Source organism: Eupeodes corollae, chromosome 3, assembly GCF_945859685.1.
Source record: "Eupeodes corollae chromosome 3, idEupCoro1.1, whole genome shotgun sequence".
Taxonomy (NCBI): domain Eukaryota; kingdom Metazoa; phylum Arthropoda; class Insecta; order Diptera; family Syrphidae; genus Eupeodes; species Eupeodes corollae.
The window spans coordinates 6,026,334-6,047,304 of NC_079149.1; the positions used below are offsets into that span (position 1 = coordinate 6,026,334).

Sequence of the window (20,971 nt, forward strand, 5' to 3'; positions counted from 1 at the left end):
TTAGTTTGAAGCCAATATTCTAATTTTTGAAAAGATATTTGAGTCGAAAATCTACACGGAAAGAAGTGTATGGCATTTATGATAATGCTAGTATGGCCTGGGGACCCATACTAAAAAAATATCGTTACTATTCTCAGTATGGCCAAATTAACTATGCTTACAAATTTGTATCCAATGGAAATCTTCTAAGCCATACAGTATTGCTTTCACAGTTTAAGTAATGTTTCGTTTTAAAAAAAAACTATTAATTCGACTTCTTAAAATTTGACCAGATGTAAAACGTTATTCCTCCTTGCTTTAAATTATTTCTGAGAAAAAAAATGTTTTTTCGTAACAAATTCGAGGTAAAAATAATTTTTTTTTGATTTATATAAGAACCGTTATTTGATTTTTTGTTTCAAAACAATATTATCGTGGTATCACGTCACAATATGTAATACAAAATTTAATTCAAGTAGCTATCGTTATTGGTTCGTGCGATATTTTGGGCTAACCAAAATCACTTTTTTTTAAATTAATATGGTAAAAAAACACCCACTCAAGTTTTTTGACAGTCCTTCGTGCATCTTTGTAAAAAAAAATAACAACATTAATTTAAGTCGATATCTTTACTGGTTCTCGAGATATGGACGACGAAAAAAGCTTTTCGAACGTACGAACGGACGTGCACACGCGTGCGCATAAATCTCTCTTTAATTTTTGAAACGTGTGAAGATATGTCAAAATTTCCAATTCGACAAATTGAACAGATTACAAAAAATTCCAATGGAACTAAATAAACATGTTAAATAATAAAAATGAACGCTTTAAAAGTCTAACAAAATTTACCTATACTGATATAACTTTAAAAAATTTGTCATAAAACGTCAGAAATTTGCTTAAAAAACTACCAAGATATACGAAAGTATTAAATTTTAAAAAAGTTATAAAATCTTGAGATCTAAAGAAACAAATAATAGAAGTGGATAAGTGTTTGAGTTCTATATATTTTTGAACCAAAGGTAACACGAGGAATTCATCCCTGTTCTGATTTCATCTATTAGAAGTGTGACAACTCGTCAAAAAAAATTATGCATATGTTTTTCAAACAAATTAAAAAGAAATATTAAAACAAGAATCAACGGTTTTCTCTAAGATTTACTATTTACAAAAATCAACTTACTTCGCTGTTTAATACTTAAAGCTAATATACATCGTTATTTCCAATATATGAATGCATATTGCATTCTCAAGAACTTAATTCTACCTATAATCTATATGCATAATATGTAAGTATTAATAGAATAAATAAAAAAAATGTTTACAACAACAGAAATGTAAAAAGAAATGATCCTTAAACACTAACACCCGAGTTAGGAAGTATCACTTTGGCCAACAAACTTGCTCACGACATCATCATCATCAACTTGCTCTCCTGATCATCATCATCTTATGTCATGTCATCATCAAAGCTTACGTGCTTTCGTTGGCCAGCACTTTATTAATCCAAGGCACAAATCTTTGAATGTTCGTATAAACACCAGGTAGATGTTCTCGTCCACATCCAATACCCCACGACACCAAACCCACTAGAGTCTTCCTACCCTCTAGGGTTAGTGTAAGTGGTCCACCCGAATCGCCTTGGCAAGAATCACGACCACCTTCCTTATAACCAGCACAGAGGAAGACATCGTGGATGGTTTCTCGACGTCCTGCTGCCCTGAACCATCGCTGACAGCGATCGTTTGAAAGGACTTCAACATCGACTTCCTGAAAAGAGAAGATTCAAAGTTATATACACGACAGGATAATTGAACGCGAATTGTTATGAATTAACCTGAAGAACTGATGGTACTGTGCTCTGACCATGTCTCGTTCGCCCCCAGCCTGCCACTGTGGCCATCTTTCCAACTAATTTCGTTGTTGCCGGAGGCAGACACACTGGAACTATGTGCTGTTTGTACTGCACCGTTCGATCTAACCTCACTAGAGCGAGATCATTTTTAAAATCCGCCGGATTGTACTGTGGATGCACCTCCTTCCTCTCGATGCCGTATTCTTCATGACCCAAGCGCTCCTCCTGGCCTCGAACATCCCACTCTCCAAGACGAATTTTCATATTTGAGTTCGTTGTCCTGAAAGATAAAGGTTAATATAATTTTTCAAAGTCAAAATGAATGAATTGAACTTGCGTTGCAACACAATGGGCCGCAGTCACAACCCATCGATTTGAGATCAAGGCGCCTCCACAGCTTAGTTTCCTTGAAAGGAATCCAGATTTAATCAGAGCGACTTGCCAAGGATGAGATCCAAATCCGGTTGAGTGACCTCCAACAATTCGATTTGATCGAGTGAAGACTTCTCCACAGCCTGAAAATGATGAAAAATGTTATGAAAAGGGTTTTTCTTTATCTTAAAATAAGAAATTATAGTTTTTGAAGATTATCGAAAAGAAGAAAGTCCCACAGCCAAAGAAGAAAGGCAGATGATAAGTTGTGCATACATAAAGGGTGAAAAGGTGAAGAGTGAATGGAAGTGCGAACCTAGTTTAAATAAGTTTTGACAAGAAACTTTATATTAAATTCAATTTCTTGTCAAAATCATTTTTGTCTAAGAAGATTTCAAAGAAAAAAAGTCGAAAAATCTATTTGTACCCGGCACAGGACGATAGCTTCCGTCTTGATAAGAATCCCCACCATCTGCTGAATTCCCGCCAATATCAATTCCGTTGCCTACACCAAATTGTTGTGGCTGTTGCGGATGATCCAGAAGAGTGTCGTCAATGCCAAAATGATTGTCCAGATGATTCGTAATTCCCGGATGGCCAACACTGCTAATATGATTGGTTTCATGTTCCCAGTTTTGTGGCCTTGTTAGAGGCTTGTAGGGGTAGGATGTTGGACGTTTGGTTGGGTACAAAATGGGAGGTGTTGATGGGTATTTTTCGTTCATGTTATTCGGATAATGAGGTCGATTAAGATGAAGATGTGGTTTATTGGTGTTCGCGAGATCTGGATAAATGTCATGCAAATGAATGATATCACCTGTGAAACAATTTTGTTTGTTTTTTTTTGTTTATAAATTAAAATTGTAAGTTTTGGAGTTGCTGTTTTAATCTATGATGAGACTAAGAGGTCCTAAAAGCTCACAAGATAGTGAAAAGGTGGATCCGAATGAGGTTAAGGAAGGTTCCTTTATTTTAAATGAAAACCAGGTTACCCTATCCTTAAAAACGGAAGCAGGAAATCTACAGGCAAAGTGCACAGAGAATGGAAAGGCAAAAAGGATGGTTGAAACTAGCCCTTAAAAGGTTAGATTTTGAAGCTTGTAGATTAAAAATAATTTTGCTGGCCACTGTTTAGCTCGATTTACTGCGGATTAACAGTGTTTTCTAATAAAAAGTGTTTTTATGCTGCAAGAAATGTTTCGATGGTTGTTGTTCATGACCACTTAATTGTCAAAAATTAACTTGATAACTAGTTAACTAGTTTGTGTGACTTAAGTTCTCCCAATTTTGTCTAGGGGGTTATGTCAAGTTATTGGCTTACGCCGATAAACCAAGAATGTTTCACATTACGGTTCCATAAATTAGCCTACAAGATTTTGCTATTTAACGCCGCTTAACTTTTTTTCTAGGGATTCCAATGACGCCACTTGTATTAACCATTAAGAAGACAACACAAATATTCAAAAAATGAATCAAAAATTGAACTCCAAATAAGACTACATTTTCCAAAAAAGACGTATTTAAAGTATAATTCCAGAAAGTTACCTTTCTTATGAAATAAATTTGAAAAATCATCTTTGTTTTATTCAATTTCAAAGCTATGTACCTTTTTAAACCTTGCCAACATATATAATCAAATTTTTGAAACTTGAATCATCCCTCAACAGTTCAAAGATGCTTTGATTTTTCCGATACACAAAAAAGGCAACATCGAAGATCCAGCCAACTATAAAGCGTTTTTGAACGCTTCCTATAAAATATTTACTGGGATTCACTAAAGACAAAAGCGTCTAAGCACGTGGATAGACTCGAATAATCTATTATGTGAGTCTCATGCCGGATTCAGGTCAGGTTACTCGACTATCGATCATATATTCGTTCTAAGGGGCATTGCTGAGTCTTTTTTAGAAGGAAATAAAAAGCTATACACTTTTTTATATATCTTAAAGCTGCATTGGACACAGTTGACCAAAACGCATTGATGTTCAAGTTGTTTGGATCCGGGATGTCCTTTAAGTTTGGAAGAGTTATTCAGAACTTGTACGCAGACACGAGAGCAGCGGTATGAAATGGAAAGCAAGTTCTGAATGGTTTCAGACGCATTCAAGAGTAAGACAGGGCTGTGCTCTCAGTCCCGGCTTTTTCTCACTATTTATAAATGACATCACTGTAGCATTACCAGGAGGTGTTAGATATGGTGGAGAGGTCATTAAAGCCTTATTCTCCGCAGTTTGCTGGCAAACTCACAGCAATCCTTACAGCTTATGATAAATTGACTTTCGGAATACTGTAGACTATGGAGCTTCGTAGTGGAACTGAACAAGTTGAAAGTGATGGTTATCAAGAAAGATGGAGGAAGGTTAAACTAAAGGGAACAATGGCACTTCAACAATGAGAACAGAGAACGAGTAAAAGAATACAAATATTTAGGAGTATATTTTACCCAAAACTCAAGTAACACCTCAACGAAAAACTTCTTAAGGCTAAAACTGCGATTAACGTGGCATGGAAAGAATGTTTCAACAAAAAAAAAATTGCGCATAGCAGTAAATATAAAGCTTTCAAAGCAGTATCCTAACCAATCCTGTTTTACGCAGCCCAAGTGTGGGGAGCAAAGAAATTTGAGACTGTGGAAAAACTCCTGAGATTTTATTTAAAACAAACATTCCGCCTTCCTTCATGCACCCCAAACTACATGATAATGTTAGAAACAGGCTTATCCCCACTTTTCATAAAAACGTTGAAGCTGCAAGTCGATTACATTCTGAAAGTACTGAATATGCGCAACAATCGCTAACCAAAGAAAAGCTACTTTACAAGCAATACAAAGCAAAACAGGATGGGTTAAAGAGCGGATTGGGCTAGCAGAAGATACATGTCCAACTTTAAATCTTAGTGAACAGAGTACATGGAAATCGTCACTGAACCAGGTAATTAGGCGTCTGGACGAAAATTTTAGAAATGTGTTCACAGAACAGGCATCTAGCTCACTACATCGGATGATCTACAGCAGGCTGAATTATAATCTCAATGAAAGAAACTACTTCCAGGACATAAATACTGTAGAGCAAATCTCCAACGTGTTTCGGCTAAGAGGTGAAATGCTCAACATAAATTACGTTCCACATCGCAACGATCTTCCACTGCTTTGTGATATTTGCAACATGGATTAACGAGAGGATATTTTTCATTTTGTCGGTAGGTGTCCAATCCTGAGAGAAATTAGAAGAATACTTTAGTAAAGACTTTTTATCAGAAAACCAAACTTTAGCTCTTTTAAATGAAGTTGATGTGTCTAAAATGCTTATGTATTGCAACTTAATTACTTAAAAAACTTTAATAAAGTTAAAACTTTTTCAATCAGGCAGACAGCAAAACCATGCTTTGAAGATTGTTAATGAAATTCTACAAATAATTCCAAGTAAATACAAATCTATCTAATCTAACACTTAAAACATCTTTTAAAAAACACAACTTTATTTATAGGTCTATTTCTTAAAAATCCTCTTCTTTGCCAAGAGCATTAAGTGCCGTAATAAATACAAAGTTCAAATTAAATGAGCCTTCCATTGTGTAATATAATGAATTATTACGCCTTATACAAAATTAGATGACCGCAGTAAAGCGGCTATAAGAAAGAAAACTATAACCATCTTATGTGAAGATGAATAAAATAAGTGAAAGGGTTTTCACTTTTTAAAATCAACAAAATAAATAGGTTCCTATATAAAAAAAAAACTTCTTCGTCACGCTTCTATAACCCCCACACTTGCGAGTATACTGTATCGTCTTTTAAAGCTAACCTAGCTCGGGAGAGTTGTTCTCTCAAAAGGTTTTTTTTTATTTTCGTAGCGTCAAAGGTCATGATGGAAAATAGTAATAAAAACCACACTTCAATGATGGAAAGTGAAATTTATTTAACTCAAGTGTTTATTTTTATTTTGTCGAAAAAATATAAAATTGCCTAACTTTCGGATCGAAAAAATTAAAAACTAAAAAAGACTGAGAGCTTTCGAAGAAGTCACCCAATGAAAATCTTTATGAAGATTATCAGAGCATAAACCACACAAGAAACTTTACAAAGACGTGTGCCATGCGAGCGCGTCGATGAAATGAAATTTTTTGTACTTATTTGATGGATGATGACTTGACTTTATTATGTTCCCATAGTTTGTCAACACTGAATTTACTACTTCCTTGAACACTAAAAATGACTGAACATATATGATCACCCTTAACAATAATTCATAATTTGTTTAAAGCAATTTTCCAATGAAGTTTATAAGTTGGTTCAAAGAAATGCAATTGCGTATGAAGAAAAATGTCAAATTACGTCAAACCTTAGTCAATTATTTTAATTCAATTCCTTATTGTACTCAAATAATGTATTTCTTATACTCACTTGTATTTTGAGCTACAGCAGCATTTTGATCTTTGTCCGAGTCTAATTCTCTGTCCACGCAACATGACCATATCATGCCACCGGAACATAAATCCACCGGCTTACCACCGCCAAGAACACACGATATAGAAAGACCACATTCAAATTTGTGACCACGAAACCGGCAAGTTTGTGGGATCACTAAAAAGAAAAAAAAAACAAAACGTACAATAAAAATAAGGAAAAGTATTATTATTTTTATTATTATGTAATAAAATTGCTTGCATAAAACTCCTATTATATCAACTTAGCATAATTTGCATGCCAATAAACTGTCATTAAACTATACTGTGTAATTTTCAAACTTGCGTTTTTTCTTTAAACAAAAGGAAGTTTCAAAAATGAGATGAGTTTATGTTGCGATGTGTTGCCAACATTGAAAATTCAATACAGACATTTCCATTTTAATTTAAAAAATAGGAACTCAAAATATCGTCTTTGTTTTTCTCCAGAAATTTAATTTAAATTCAACATTTTTTGAAACATAATATTATTTACTTTTTTTTAAGCCTTTTTTAAAATAATAAGAAAAAGATGTGTTTTGATTCTTGTGCTAACGCTTACCACAAATTTAAGCATCAAATTAGTTTTATATATGTATAAGTATTTTCTATATATTTAATCAAAGTTCAATAGGACTCATCGAGGGTTTAAAACCTTCGAAATTATAAATATAAGCGCGCATCTATTTGTTCACTGTATTTTTGCTCCCTTAGTGCTAGCATAAATTTTCTGGTTATTAAAATAAACCGAAAAATGAGAACCTATAGAAACGAATACTGTAAGTGGGCGCACCCTTACAATATGACTTGAAAATCCAACAAAAAATTGGAGTCCTTCTTTAAATTAAAACTGTTAACTCACTCTTTGCATTCATTTCCTTAAGTTTTTATCAAAAATTATTCATTTCATAGTTCCTTATATTTAATCTCTTTATGGATTGCCCACACTCGTTCTGAATGGAACTTTCAATCCTTGAAAAACACATTGTGTTTTTAAAGAGTTTTTTTGGTTGTTAATAAGCTATCTCAGAATAAAGGTTTCTTTAAAAGAAAGCTGAGATTTTAAATAAAAAATCTACTATCGTTTTAAAATAAATTCTTAGTGATAACAATACAAATTGTATTTTTATCTTGTGTTCCTCAAGGTAGTGATTTGGGTCCAGTTCTTTTTATATAAGCTACTTTGTTTCCACTTCGGATACAATTTTTGTGTATGTTTTGCTTTTTTTAATATTTTGTTTCGAAGCCCTCGATTTAAATTCATCTTCAGGGGTGGAATGGGCTAAAGTGATTTTTGATAAATGACAGTCAAAATAATCGAATTTGAACTTTTTAAGGTGATAGTCAAATTGATACCTAAAAAGCTGTGACAACAAAAATGTGATAAGTCATTTTTCTACAAATATGTCGTTTCTGAATAGAGCCACCAGCCGCTTACAAAAAGCCAATAGACATTTTTTCGGTTACGTTTTTTAAGTACAAAAAACATTCTTGTGGCCAACAAAGCTTACGACATTCAAAAAAAAAAAACACAAGAAAAGTAGGAATGTTTTTTAAACACAGCTAAATTGATACTCTTATTTTGATATTTTATAGGAATCATTAGAAAATGTCACCACAGCAACAATGAATTGTGACAATTTTGTTTTGAAATTGTTCAATCCAATTTAATTGAGTTGAATCATCTTACACAGACGGAATGAAAATGATAGTTATATTTGAGTATCAAAAATATGATAGTCAATTATCACCTTAGCCGATTCTACCACAGATTTGATCCAAAAGGTCATGATCGTTGCGATTTAAAGTTTTAAAATAGGGTTTCTAATAGTATAGTTTTCAGGCGATACACAATTTTGTGTTAAGTCTTTGTTACATATTTGAATTTGAAAAGATTAGGTTAGTTCTCTGACCTTTAAACACAGTGTGAAAATGTAAGAGAAGCATCTGAAAGTTTTGAAAATTAAAATGGGTATTAAAACGGGTTCAATCCCTGCCTGTGCCATCTACATTTTTTTTGCACGGGTACTGGCTCTTGCGAGAAATTGACAAATCCTTGAAGAGTAATTCTTAAATTAGCTGTTCGTATTTGGCTTAAAACTGTAGGTCCCCTCCATCCCTGATAACAGTACGCGCATACAGAGCTGTAAGTCACTTAGCCCTAGTTTTCAAAGGACTGTTGCTCCAACAAATTTATTTTGTATTTTTATTGAAACGAAGTTAGGTAAGGCATATAACATTCTTGATGTGCGGTTAGACAAACAAAATCTCTATGTTTGAATGAATGAAGTATAAAACTGAGTTGTACGGTAACCAATAGTTGTTGTTCTAACTACTTTAAATAAAATGTATTTTTATAGATTTCGAAAAAATTAAACACAATAATTACCTTTCTTGGGAAAAATTCCGACAATACTGAATTTTAATAGAGAGCTTTATTTATATGCCCTAAGCATTCCCTTAAAAGTCTTCTCTTTTTAGACCACGACAAAAAAATATAGTGGGAGAGGTGTGAAAGGAGTGCAGTAAACTTCTTGAAAATAATTCAAAAATTATAGTTTTCTTTAGGAAAAAGTTTGAAGCATGTAGCTGCACATTGTACGTCAGGTGATCGAGTATAAAAAAGAGTCAATCACCTTTTCGAAACAGTTGACAGGTTTGAAGAAAAATGGTTTAAAATATCGGGATAGAGTGCATTATGTCAAAATGTGTAATAAAACCATATTTTTAGGTGGAGAATAGTTTTTATTTTTATATGTGAAAAATTAATTCTTCATTAAAAAAACAGGTTTCAGAGTGCTTAGCACCAATGCCATCTTAAAAAAAATATTGTTTCTTGCAATTTCTTTAGGGACGTGTGATTGTCAAAAATATCTTAAGTTATAGCAGTCCAAAGGTAGGATTTTTTCTGTGGTATCTTAACAACCATTAAATTAAGCCCTCTTGTATTCAGCAAACTTTTAAGACCTTTAAAACATTTTTGTCTATGAAAAATCATGTTAGACACAAATGTGTGAAATTATATAATTTTTTTTATAAATGAAGATAATTTATTTTTAACTAAAATGTGTGAAATTATATAATTTTTTTTATAAATGAAGATAACTTATTTTTAACTTAAAATAACTAAAACAAAATCTTAAGACATATTTACTAGCCAAAGGTCAAAAAGTTTTAAAATTATTATCCAAAAATTGGTTTAAAAAATTAGTTGGCGCAACAGTTTGTAGAGAACCAGGGCCTATTGACTTAAAACTTTAAACCATTCCTGTGTGCGAGTAATGTTATCAGAGATGGAGGGGACCTACAGTTTATATGCCGAATACGAACGTCTAAGTTCCGAAATCACTTTTCATGACAAGAATTACTCTTGGAAGATTTGTTAATTTCAGTACCCGTGAAAATAGTTAGGTGGCACAGGCAGGGGTCGAACCCAAGACCTCTTGCATGACAATCCAATGCACTAACGATCACGCTACGGGTACTACCAAAAATTGGTTTGCCACTGTTTTTTCGGGATATTGTGTAATTTTCAAAGAACAGAGTATGCAACCCTGAATTGTCATTTTGTCTAAACTGAAGCCATCACCATGCATCTTCCAAAATGAACGAGAGTCAAAAATTAAACGAGTTGTTACTGCCTAGATTTGATTATTTAAGGGTAAATAAAAGAAAACATTATACAAAAGTATTTAAGGTAAGTATTCAAAGCATCAATCGTTATAAATCTGAAGGTTTTTTTCTAAATAAGCAAAATTTAACTTTTAAAACATGTCAGGGAAATTTTTGATTGTTGTAAAGTTGTAAATAAAAAACTCTTAAAATTACTGTAAGATCTATAAACCTAGGTTGGAATCGGGTTAGGTGATTAGTGACTATCACATTTATGATAGTCAAATTGACTATCAATTGAATTTGGAAAAAGGTAACTTATAAAATGTGCCAGTTGTTTGTGTAAGCATCTGGTAGCTCTATTCAGAAACAACATATTTGTTGGAAAATGGCTATCACATTTTTGTTGTGACAGCTCTTTAGCAATTTATTTGACTATCACCTAAAATTCATTAATTTGATTGTCATTAATAATAAATCACCTAAGCCTTTTCCACAACTAACTTAGGATTTGTTCTAGGTATTTGCTAATATGAAACCTTCAATGCTTTTGATGAATAAGTTCGGAACTATCATTTTTTGGTTTAAGGGAAATGTCACAAACTGTGTTTTAAATCAGTTCGATATGTAGAGAGAGATAGAGAAAAGACCAACATGCATACATCTGTTCCACTCTACTTTGCTTTAAACTTGATGATGAAGGTACACCATAAATAAAACCATAAAACCATGTACCAACTGTCAATTGTCTCTGCAAAACGTTTATTTATCTATTATTTTCTTAATTAATTTCTTCATGCAACACTATTATTTTAAAATGCAGTTGAGACTAAAAGCTTTAGCTGTTTTTTTGTTTTGTATAATTATTATGTTAAGGTAACAATTAATTCTATCTTTTCATTTCTCTCTTTTTTAATGCTTATTCATGGAACTATGCTTGAAAAACTTATTTTAATTTAAAAGTCATGTTTAATAGAGGAAAAAGCTTTTTTTTTATCTGTCACATTATTAAATCGTCAAAGCCCATCAAACCATCATAAAATCTAAAAATCATATTTTACTTCTCCCAAGCATATCCATCACAGACTCCTCCATTCCATAGTAGCTGGGTGAGTTCCTCCTTGATAAAGCTTCCAAAAGCAGCAAATCATGTTCCTGTTGTTCTGTTGGAAATCCACTTGTTGCTGCTGCTAAGACGCATGCTATAAACACACTCCCCGCGAAAAGAGTTCTTGTATCCTTAAAAGTACTTCCACCACAGCACATTTTTTAAATTTTTCTTAACTGACACTTGGCTTTTTCTTAAAGATTTTTTGAATTTTATTTTATGGACACTTTACGATGAAAATATTGTAAAAATAAAATCGCACTTCATTTACATGACTTTAACACAATTTGTCGTTACAATTACACCAAAGTGAAAGGATTTTTCTATATTAAAACTTCTCACACAATTAACCACGGTCACAGAGACGTTAACGCAGCAGTTACAAACTCAAGTTTCACTCTTCGTGGTGTCTTTGTCGATGGCATATAAATGCGAGGAGCAACGGTAAGGTGGATGGAAGAAATTAATCCAAGGTGGTCAAAGCAGCAAAGTACAGGAAAATGAAATGAAAATTAATATATTTTTTTTTGCTTAAAATGTGGTCCACTGTAAAGGAAAGGCGATCGGTGGAACGACAAACTATCTTGCGGTTATATTACCGACGTCGACGATGTCTCTGAGCGAATTAAAGAAAGAAAATTTAAATTGAAGACCACGAGCGCATCGAAATCCAAAGAAAGCGCAGCGCATCCAGTTCGGGGGAATAGTATCTCAGAACTAAAGTCACTAAAACTGCCTAACTTCAGTTTAACTATACCATTTACCATTGCCATCATTCACAACTCACAACACTGGATGAAGATGATGATGATGGTGGTGAAGATGATGATGATGGTAAAAATGATGATGATGACGATGATGGTGCAGATATACTTCTCCGTGCAGTAGTGTGACGGCGAGATGGTCTGATTATACCAAGCCGCAAAAGACAGACTCAAGAAATCACGAAAAGAAATGCTTTTTTTCCTGCCATCTTGCCCTCACTTGCCTCTCTCTGGCCTGGCACTACCTTTGGCCCACACCACTGTTACCCGGTCTGCTGCTGAAGAAACAACAAAAACAGCTGGATTTAATGAACGGATCGTTGAGCTTATAGTTAAGTTGGTTTAAGTGGTGTTTCACTTTTATTCATCTCTAATGGTTTTTGGGATTTAATTTGATTGTTTTTTTCTTTTCAAGTTGTTGTTGTTTTTGCTGTTGCTTTTAATATGAGACTATGAACATGAAAATAAGTTTGGGTGCATTATGTGAATAATATACAACTTCCCGTACATGGAAAGTGCAGAAAACTTGCATGGGTCGTAAACGTTTTTTTTTTTTTTTGAGATGGAGGCTGAAGTTGATGAATGATGACCTACACACCACACATACCACACAGGTTGTTGTTTAAGTTAATTAAACTAATAGATTGGAATTTGTAAGTTGGGTTTGGGAAGAAAAAGTAGAAGTGAAATTCATTTAATTTATTATAGTAATTTAGCTTAGCAATATTGACTTTTTCCTTCGAGGTGCTATATGAAGGGCTGATATGCTTGGGCAGGTCTTCTCTCCGTTTATTTAACACAAGGCTACACTTTCTTCTGTAAACCAAATAGAAATGTCTTTTAAAGGGAGTCTGAATGTTAGTGTCATATTTTTTTCAAGTTTTTTAGAAATTGTAGACATTTTGTTTCGAGTTAAGCACTTTAACAAGTATTTTTTCGTAAATCTAGTTTTTCGAACTTTCATCTTTTCAAAACTATGACTTTCAATTTATGTCTTCAAAAATCTTTGTTGCGAAATCGGGGTTCCTCAAGGTAGTAATTAAGGGCCACTTCTTTTTATCATAGTTCTTAATGATGTATTAATTACCGCTTTTTAGCTGAATTATAAACCTGAGCTAAGTTCTTTCTTAGAAAAAAATATAATACTATTAAAAAGAAGCTAGTCTTTTACTGACCTGTCGTTCTAGGTTTTTAAGACTTTATGCAAAAGAACTTTAAAATATAATGATAAATCTTCAGTGGGAAAATCCAAAATGATTGCAAAAAATTGAGTTATCTATTTTTCTACAAATAAAAAAATAATTGAAGTTAACTTGAACTATAGGAGAATAAGACCAAATATTTTTGAACAGGGTCCCCAAATATGTAAAGCTTATCCAATTGGCGATGAAATGTTTATTTTATTTGAATTTATTTGTGTTTGATTCACCAATGTTAGCTGCTTAAAATTATAGTTATTTATTTTTAAACCATCAACTTCTGATCAAATGAAATTTCTTTAAAGTTGTTATTATAAACTAATTTAAAATAAAGATTTCAAATACCTTAAAATACAAATTTTAATAAGAAAAAGTACTTTCAAATGTTTAATTTGCTTTAAGTAACTTTTTTTGTTTTAGTCAAAAACTCATGGGTAAAATGAGGAATGCTAATTAGAATAAGCTATAATTTTCGGATTTTTTTTACTTTTCTTTTGTTTGGACTTATCTTGTATTGTGTTGGGTTTTGTGTTAATTTGGTGGTTCAATTTCCTTTTTAAATCTTCAATTTGGCACAAACATTATTTTCTTCTTATAATTGGTCATAAATTTGACTTAATGGGAGAGACATTGTTTTATTATGCTCATAAGATGAAAAAGAATGAAAGTGTTTGATGGTAATGATACCAGTGAGAAGGTATCCCTTTCTTTTTTGTCATACCAATACGGGTAATTTTCAGAAGAGAACAAATTTATAATTTTTTTGTTTATCAATTTGAACTTCTGTTTTTTTTTTATTTTTTAATCAATCGGCTTATCTTTGCTTTGCTCTCACGTTTAAACGTGAATAATTATTGTGCATTGGAGCATTTAGAGATGGACTGGACATGACAAGAGTATAATTATTTGAACAAAATAAAGTTTAATATAGTTCAGTAATAATTCTGTAGTAATTTTATTTGTTTTACACATATTTTGAGTAAAAACAAAAAATTGGGGTTAACATTTCTACAAAGGCACGAGGAAAAAAAACATACATAAATAACTACAGATGATTAAAAATAATACAAATTAATTCAAAAGCTCTAATAAACTTGTGAATCGAAGAGAGTCCACACCTTTTAAAGTTAGTTTTAGTTTTAGGAGTTGATAATTAAACTACATATGTATCACGATCCTTTATACAGAACGTCAAAAAGTGGATCCTGTAATTCTTTTGCCCTTTTGAACCTGTATTTCGACCTCTGAAGCGATTATAAAACTTGAGACTTAAGAATCTTATCTTATTCCCTAGATGTGAAACTTAATTTATTTCAATAGCAAATTTTATGCGGATCGGTTCCTTAAAATTGAAAAAGTTTGCATATAAAATTTAAAATAAGACTTTTTTTCTAATTAAATATCTTAAACAAAATTTGATTAAATTCTTTAAATTTGGTGTTGAATATAATATTGAATTTTGACAATTTTATTGTAAGAAAATAGTTTCATAACACAGATTTAAAAAAATTGATTTTATTTTAATACGTTAATGTTTTTTTTGGAACAAATTTTTATATTTTAAACTTCCCATACGAAGTTATTTAAATGGGTCTGATTTGTCAAAAAAAATTTGACATCTCTCGACGTTTCAAGGTTTCTAGAGTCAAAATAAAAGATTTTTTAGAAAAATGTCTATGCGTGCGTATGTGCGTACGTTCGTACGTCCGTACGTCCGTACGTTCGCGATGTTTTTTCGTAATCCATAGCTCAAGAACCAGAAGAGATATCGACTTAAAATAAATTGTGTTATACAGATAATAATGAAGAAAGATGCAGACGGAAAAATGCGTTTGCGGTTTTTTTTTACCATAGCAGTTTTAAAAAAAAGTTGGACATTTTGGTTAACCCTAAATATCTCATGAACCAAAAACGCTAAAGCCTTGAATTAAATTTACTGTAATGTGATACAAAATAAGTAATTTTTTGAAAGAAATTAAATTAACGATTTTTTTATAAATCAAAAAAAAACTGAAAGAAAAAAATTGTCACATTGAAAATTTCGAACTGGCAATTTTTTTTTATAAAATAAAAAGCTAAAAAAACATTACTCAAAGTTGGTAAAAATTAAATTTCGACTCAAATATCTTTTCAAAATTTTGAGATTATGGGTTTCAACTAATTTTAACTTTTAATTTAAATTGACAGTTTTCTTACAAAAATACAAACTTAACAAAAAAATTAATAAAAGTTGGTAAAAATTGATTTTCGACTCAAATATTTTTTTCAAAACTTTGAGATATTGGCTTCAATTTACTTGGATATTTTAAAAAATATTGTTAGTAACATTCATTAAAATTTTAAGAAAAATCGAATTGACAGTTTTTTTTTGCTAAAAATAAAAAAAAAACTAACACTTGGTAAAAGTTTACTTTCGACTCAAAGAAATTCTCAAAATTAAAAAATGTTGTCTTCAAACTTTTTTTATTTCACAGAAAATATTGTTTTCGATATTTTAACAGTCCGTTTTTTCATTAAAAATAAAATCTACAAGAAATAGTACTCAAATTTGGTAAAAATTAATGTTCGGTTCTTACAACAAATTAAGAATTTAAGTCGGAATAAAATTAAATTCTATTTATTTTTAATAGTTTTACACGTAATTGAAAAACATTAATTAAGGGGCGAGTTATAGCTATCATTCAATTCGATCCTTACAAATTTTTAAATTAATATTGGACGTTAGTTTTCTTTGATTAGAAATGAAAATTATATAGGTACTGATCGATCGGAAAACACACAAAGAATTTTTTTTGAGAAAAAAAGTGTAATTGCGCATTTATTTTTCTCTTAAATGTATTTTTCTATTTTCTGAACGGAAATTCCTTTTCCTAAACAGCTGATACTTTTATGTTCAAAATTGATATAAATCGTTCGAATGATTTTTGTTCCAATTTCACACAATTCCAATGACAGATATCTTTAAGTAAAAATTTGTCGGCGGATTTCAATTAGGATATATTTTTTAATGGCATCATTTTTTAATGATAGCAATAAACGACCAGTCAAAAAAGTTACAATGTTTGTTTTCAGTGATGAAAACCAATGATATAACTGGCGCCTAAATGTTTTTTCTTCTTAAATCAAAAGAACTTACAAATAAAAATAATCATAATCATCTCTAATTTGTTCCGAATCAAAAAATGGTTCTTTCTTTTGGATAAATCTTTCTTTGCAATGGTGTTTTTTATGAGTTACAAAAAAGAAAAACTCACATATAGAACACTAAAAATTGGTGAAAATAGATTTTCAAATAAATATATTGAGGAAAAAGAAAGAAATTTATTCCAAATTATTACGTCTTGTACAGAATATTGTTGTGAACAAATAGTAATAACAAGTTATCCATTTTTCGGTTCCAAAAATATTGGGCTGGATTTCGACATCTGTCAAACTAAGTTGCTAAACTAATTTTTTTTACTATCGCACAACGTATAAAAATTAATAAAACATACTACAAAAATGGTGATTCTGACACGGCCACATATCGTGCTTTAAGGATAGATTATGATTTATGTAATCATCGAACTACGCAAGCAATTGGCAACATTGGGAAGAAATTTGAAGAGACGGGATTGGTAATAGATATTGTAAGGCTTGGGCATCATCGTTTGCAACAATTTGAGTGATAGTCATTTAAATAATGTAGTTTTTGCACACATAATGGGAACTTTCAAACTTTGTAATAAAAAATAAATATCATGAAAACACTTTTTTGAATGAGAATGGCATTCAAAAATATCATATTCAAATTCTTCAGGGCACCAATACAAAGTTATAAATGTGAGTCGTATTGTTTGTTTTCGAATGGCAATTCCAAAACTAATCGAAGGATTTGAAATGAAATAAAGAGGATGGAACATGATAAACACTTATAACCTATCGATGACCATCTGTCGATTTTCCTTAAACATTAATATTGTTTTGTGTTAGATAAAAATATGAAGCAAATATCTTCTTATCTGTGTTTATTTGGTTGTTTTTGTGTTTTGTAAATAAGTTGTCAATTCAATTTAAAAAAAAACATTGTTTGATATTTTGAATCAAGGACCATTTTTTAGCAATTGTAAGTTTTTATTTCTTAATAAAAATACACAGATTTAGTTCGTCCAAGAACAATATTTTACGTTAACAAGAAAATTGAAATTAAACACCTTAATTTATTCCCAAAATATCCGAATCATATTTCTTACCAATTTTGAGTAGGTATTATTTTGTTTAGATTCTTATTTTTAATAAAAAAATGACAGTTTGATTTTTTTTTATAGTTAATGTTAAAAACAATAATTTCAGAAAAAGATTAAACTAGTTGAAAGGCAATATCTTATTTGTTGCCAAGATGTTTGAGTCTAAAACCATTTGTACTAACTTTTAAGTGTAGTATTTTAATAGATAAACTTTATTCTTCGTTGCATACAATTACTTTGGAAGTAATATCACTTTTTTCGTAAAATATTCGACGTGAAAAATATATTTTAAATACTTCGAAAACGAAATTATTTTCAAAGTTAAACTAAATTAAATCATATTATATGATATCACGTCATATTGTATGATATACAATTTAATTGAAGTTGTTAGCGTTATTGGCACGTGCGTCAACCAAAATATTTACCAATAATCATCCACTCAATTTTTTTAAAAGCTTTTTCTGCATCTTTTGATGATATTATTTGTAAAACAAAATTGATTTGAAGTCAATGTCTTTACCGGTTCTTGAGATATGGACTACAAAAAAGGGTAGCCGACACAAAGGCGTATGGCTAAGTGGTTGCCATAACTATTTTGACAGAGTGAATATCTAGTTATTTTGATATTTAAAAGATTTTTTTGGCAAAACTGAAATAGGAATTGGATCTTAGGCAAAAACTGGATAATTTGATGGCACAGTTATTCTATTATAATTAGATTGATTAGTGAATAAAAATATAAATCTCTTTTTGTTATGGCATAATTATTTTGACAGTTTTATTTAAACTTAAAAAAAAACACAATTTGTAGAACTTAAAAGTAAATTATTGATAAATTAGTAGAAAATGTAGCCTCCTATAGCATCTATGACTATTTGAAATTGTCTTGGAACTGATTCTACAAGTTTCTGCAGCATTTCTTGAGGTATTTCTTCCCAAAGAGCTTTCACCTCAAAAATGGTCTCATCCCTCCTGCGACTTAATGATGAATTCCTCTTTCCACACATTTTATATAACATTTAAGTTAGGGTTTTGGGGTGGCCAGTTGAGGGTTTCCAACCCAATGTCATTCAGAAATTTGGTGATCATTTTGCTTTTGTGGCAAGGGCATTATTTTGTTGAAAATTGAAAGAGTTTCCAATGAGTCCATCGCCAGATGGAAATGCGTTCTCATTTAACACATCTAAATATTTGCTTTTATTCATGGAGCCATCGATTGGGACTAGGTCCCAATGACCGCTTGCAGAAATGCATCCCCAAAACATTACTGATCCACCACCATGGGGCATGGTCAAAAAGACTAGAGCAAACTTTGTATGCATTTCTTTCCGCATTCGAACAGATTTTTTTAAGGTGATTCATGAAACTCAAAGGAATTTTCATCAGTCCATAAAACTTTGTTCCAGAAGCTAAGAGGCTTATTTACATATTCTCTCGCGACTTGCAATCTTTTTAATTTGTTCTTAGGAGTTATAAATGGTATCTTTCTTACGGTATAAGTCCCAAAATTACATTACTTATGATGGAATTAATATTGATTTTTCGTTTAAAAATGTTTGTCTCGTGCTTATTCTAAAAAAATTAAAAAACTGAATTTTCGCGCTCCAAAAAAAACATAAATAAACTAAAAACATTTAAAATGTTAGACTTCTTTGTGATGCAAATTCTTTTCTTTATGAATAGATTAAAAGTATCAATTTTGTACATAAAGGTGACTATTTTAATATTTTGTTTTGTAAAACATTCAAAAAACATTTGATGCGCCTGCATCTCAGATTTAGAAATTAAAATTTCCAAAAAAAATTGTATTAAACATAAAACAACAAATTTTTGTGCGAAAAAAAAGATTTTATGTCAATAAACTGCATCCATAAAGATCAATTCTTTATTTCATCATAAAATTACATACATAGGTTTGCAGTACTAATTTGAGCAAAGTATAACGTGTTTTGTTAAAATTGTCTTTAATCAACTTAGTTCTCATTTTTAATCAACATATTGATTGACGCTGTTTAAAAAAATACTTACACGCATTGAATTCCTCAAAAAATTTCCCCTCCTTTGGCAAATCCTTTTGTATTGCATTTTTCAATTCCGGTCCAACTACTGTGTTATAAGCTGAATTATAGTTAACACCTTCACTTAAGAGTGTTAATTCAGTTAAAACCATTAAACCAACAATGGACACTAAAAACTCATTGATTCTCATTTTCTTATATTGCAACTGATGCTGCTGATGTTGATGAGATGTTATGTTATGATGACGATAATGATGGGAACTTTCGATTTCTTTAATTAGCGTTATTATTTTTCTTTTTGTCCACACTCAAACAAAATATTAACCCAAAAAACCCGCACAATTTTTACCTTCCGTGTTAATTTGGGACTTTTAATTTACAAAATTAACATTTTAATCAAAAATAAACACTGATTATGTAAGACACAAAGAAGATAAAGAGTTCAAAAGAAAGCTGCAATTATTGTTATTGGGAAAAAAAGTATAATTCTTCCCAAACGACATAACCGACCGACGACAGCGACAACAATTGACGATGAAACAATGGACACCAACGACGACGACGAATATGACAACGATGGACGTTACAAACGACCAATCAAATAATTACACACCTCGTTTTTACTCGAATTATAGGTACAATTTTACGCTCCCACAGTGACCGAAGGCTTTTAATGTAATGCTGATGGGATTTTTTCAGAAGCGGCTTACACCGCTAAACACCGCAACCAAACGACCCAAACGACTCTACTACGACGATCAGCGATCAGCTAGCGCGACAACAACCCAAACGAAGTGGAAAGTAAAAATATCTAGATACACCGACTACGACCGTAGTACAAAATGCCAAACTGACAAAAAGACATAACTAATACATTTTTATGCGTTTAAACATTTTTCAAAAGTATTTTCATAGCTCGCAACAGCCACTGTGCCCCCCTTCGTCATCATCTCACTTCTGTCATTTACTATCATTCGAAATAAAAAAAAGCTTGTCCTACACCAACCAACCAACCAATACAATGGCATGGCATCGATGGTAGATGATGACGATTTAACTAAAATATTGTTTTGTAATCCCAGTCCCAGCCCAGGGCACAAAAGAGAGCTTTACCAAAACGTAAATAAATACACAAGACGTGAAGAAGCAACAGACCGTTATATGACAACTGTGCAAATGCAGAAATGGCGTCGCGTCGAAGTTGCAGTAGCAGACATGCATTTCCGATTTTTACAAAAATTGTTGTTATTTTCTGCGACTTTGTGGGCGTTCAAAGTGATAAAAAGCCAGAGTGCGTGAAATTCCTGTTTCTGGTATTTTTTCTTGGGTTTTTCTCATAAAAGTGAAGTTTTTTTTTAAATTAATTTTATTGAAGTTAAACTCGCAAAAGAG

The 20,971-nt window shown here is 31.5% G+C and overlaps 1 protein-coding gene across 5 annotated transcripts; it reads right to left on the reverse strand.

The window, feature by feature from the left end:
- Positions 1-1,414: 1,414 nt before the first annotated feature.
- Positions 1,415-20,330, reverse strand: LOC129952242 (serine proteinase stubble). 5 transcript variants are annotated; one of them, XM_056064736.1, is made up of 6 exons: positions 19,590-20,330; positions 6,609-6,788; positions 2,634-3,023; positions 2,172-2,349; positions 1,817-2,114; positions 1,415-1,749 (listed from the first exon to the last, which is right to left on the reverse strand). In XM_056064736.1, the coding sequence occupies exons 1-6, from the start codon at positions 19,768-19,770 to the stop codon at positions 1,453-1,455; spliced, it is 1,524 nt and encodes a 507-aa protein (XP_055920711.1). In that variant the 5' UTR covers positions 19,771-20,330; the 3' UTR covers positions 1,415-1,452. The 5 variants fall into 5 exon arrangements, with proteins under 5 accessions (XP_055920711.1, XP_055920712.1, XP_055920710.1 ...); XM_056064737.1 differs by lacking the exon at positions 19,590-20,330 and adding an exon at positions 11,323-12,063 and having other exon boundaries at positions 2,634-2,990; XM_056064735.1 differs by lacking the exon at positions 19,590-20,330 and adding an exon at positions 11,323-12,063.
- Between the last annotated feature and the right edge of the window lie 641 nt (positions 20,331-20,971).

Coding starts and splice junctions, on each gene's coding strand:
- LOC129952242 (XM_056064735.1), bottom strand. CDS start 11,527: ATGTGCTGTGGTGGAAGTACTTTTAAGGATACAAGAACTCTTTTCGCG. Junction 2,115..2,171: donor GCGGCCCATTGTGTTGCAAC/GCAAGTTCAATT, acceptor TTTATCTTTCAG/GACAACGAACTCAAATATGA. Junction 1,750..1,816: donor CAGTACCATCAGTTCTTCAG/GTTAATTCATAA, acceptor TTCTCTTTTCAG/GAAGTCGATGTTGAAGTCCT.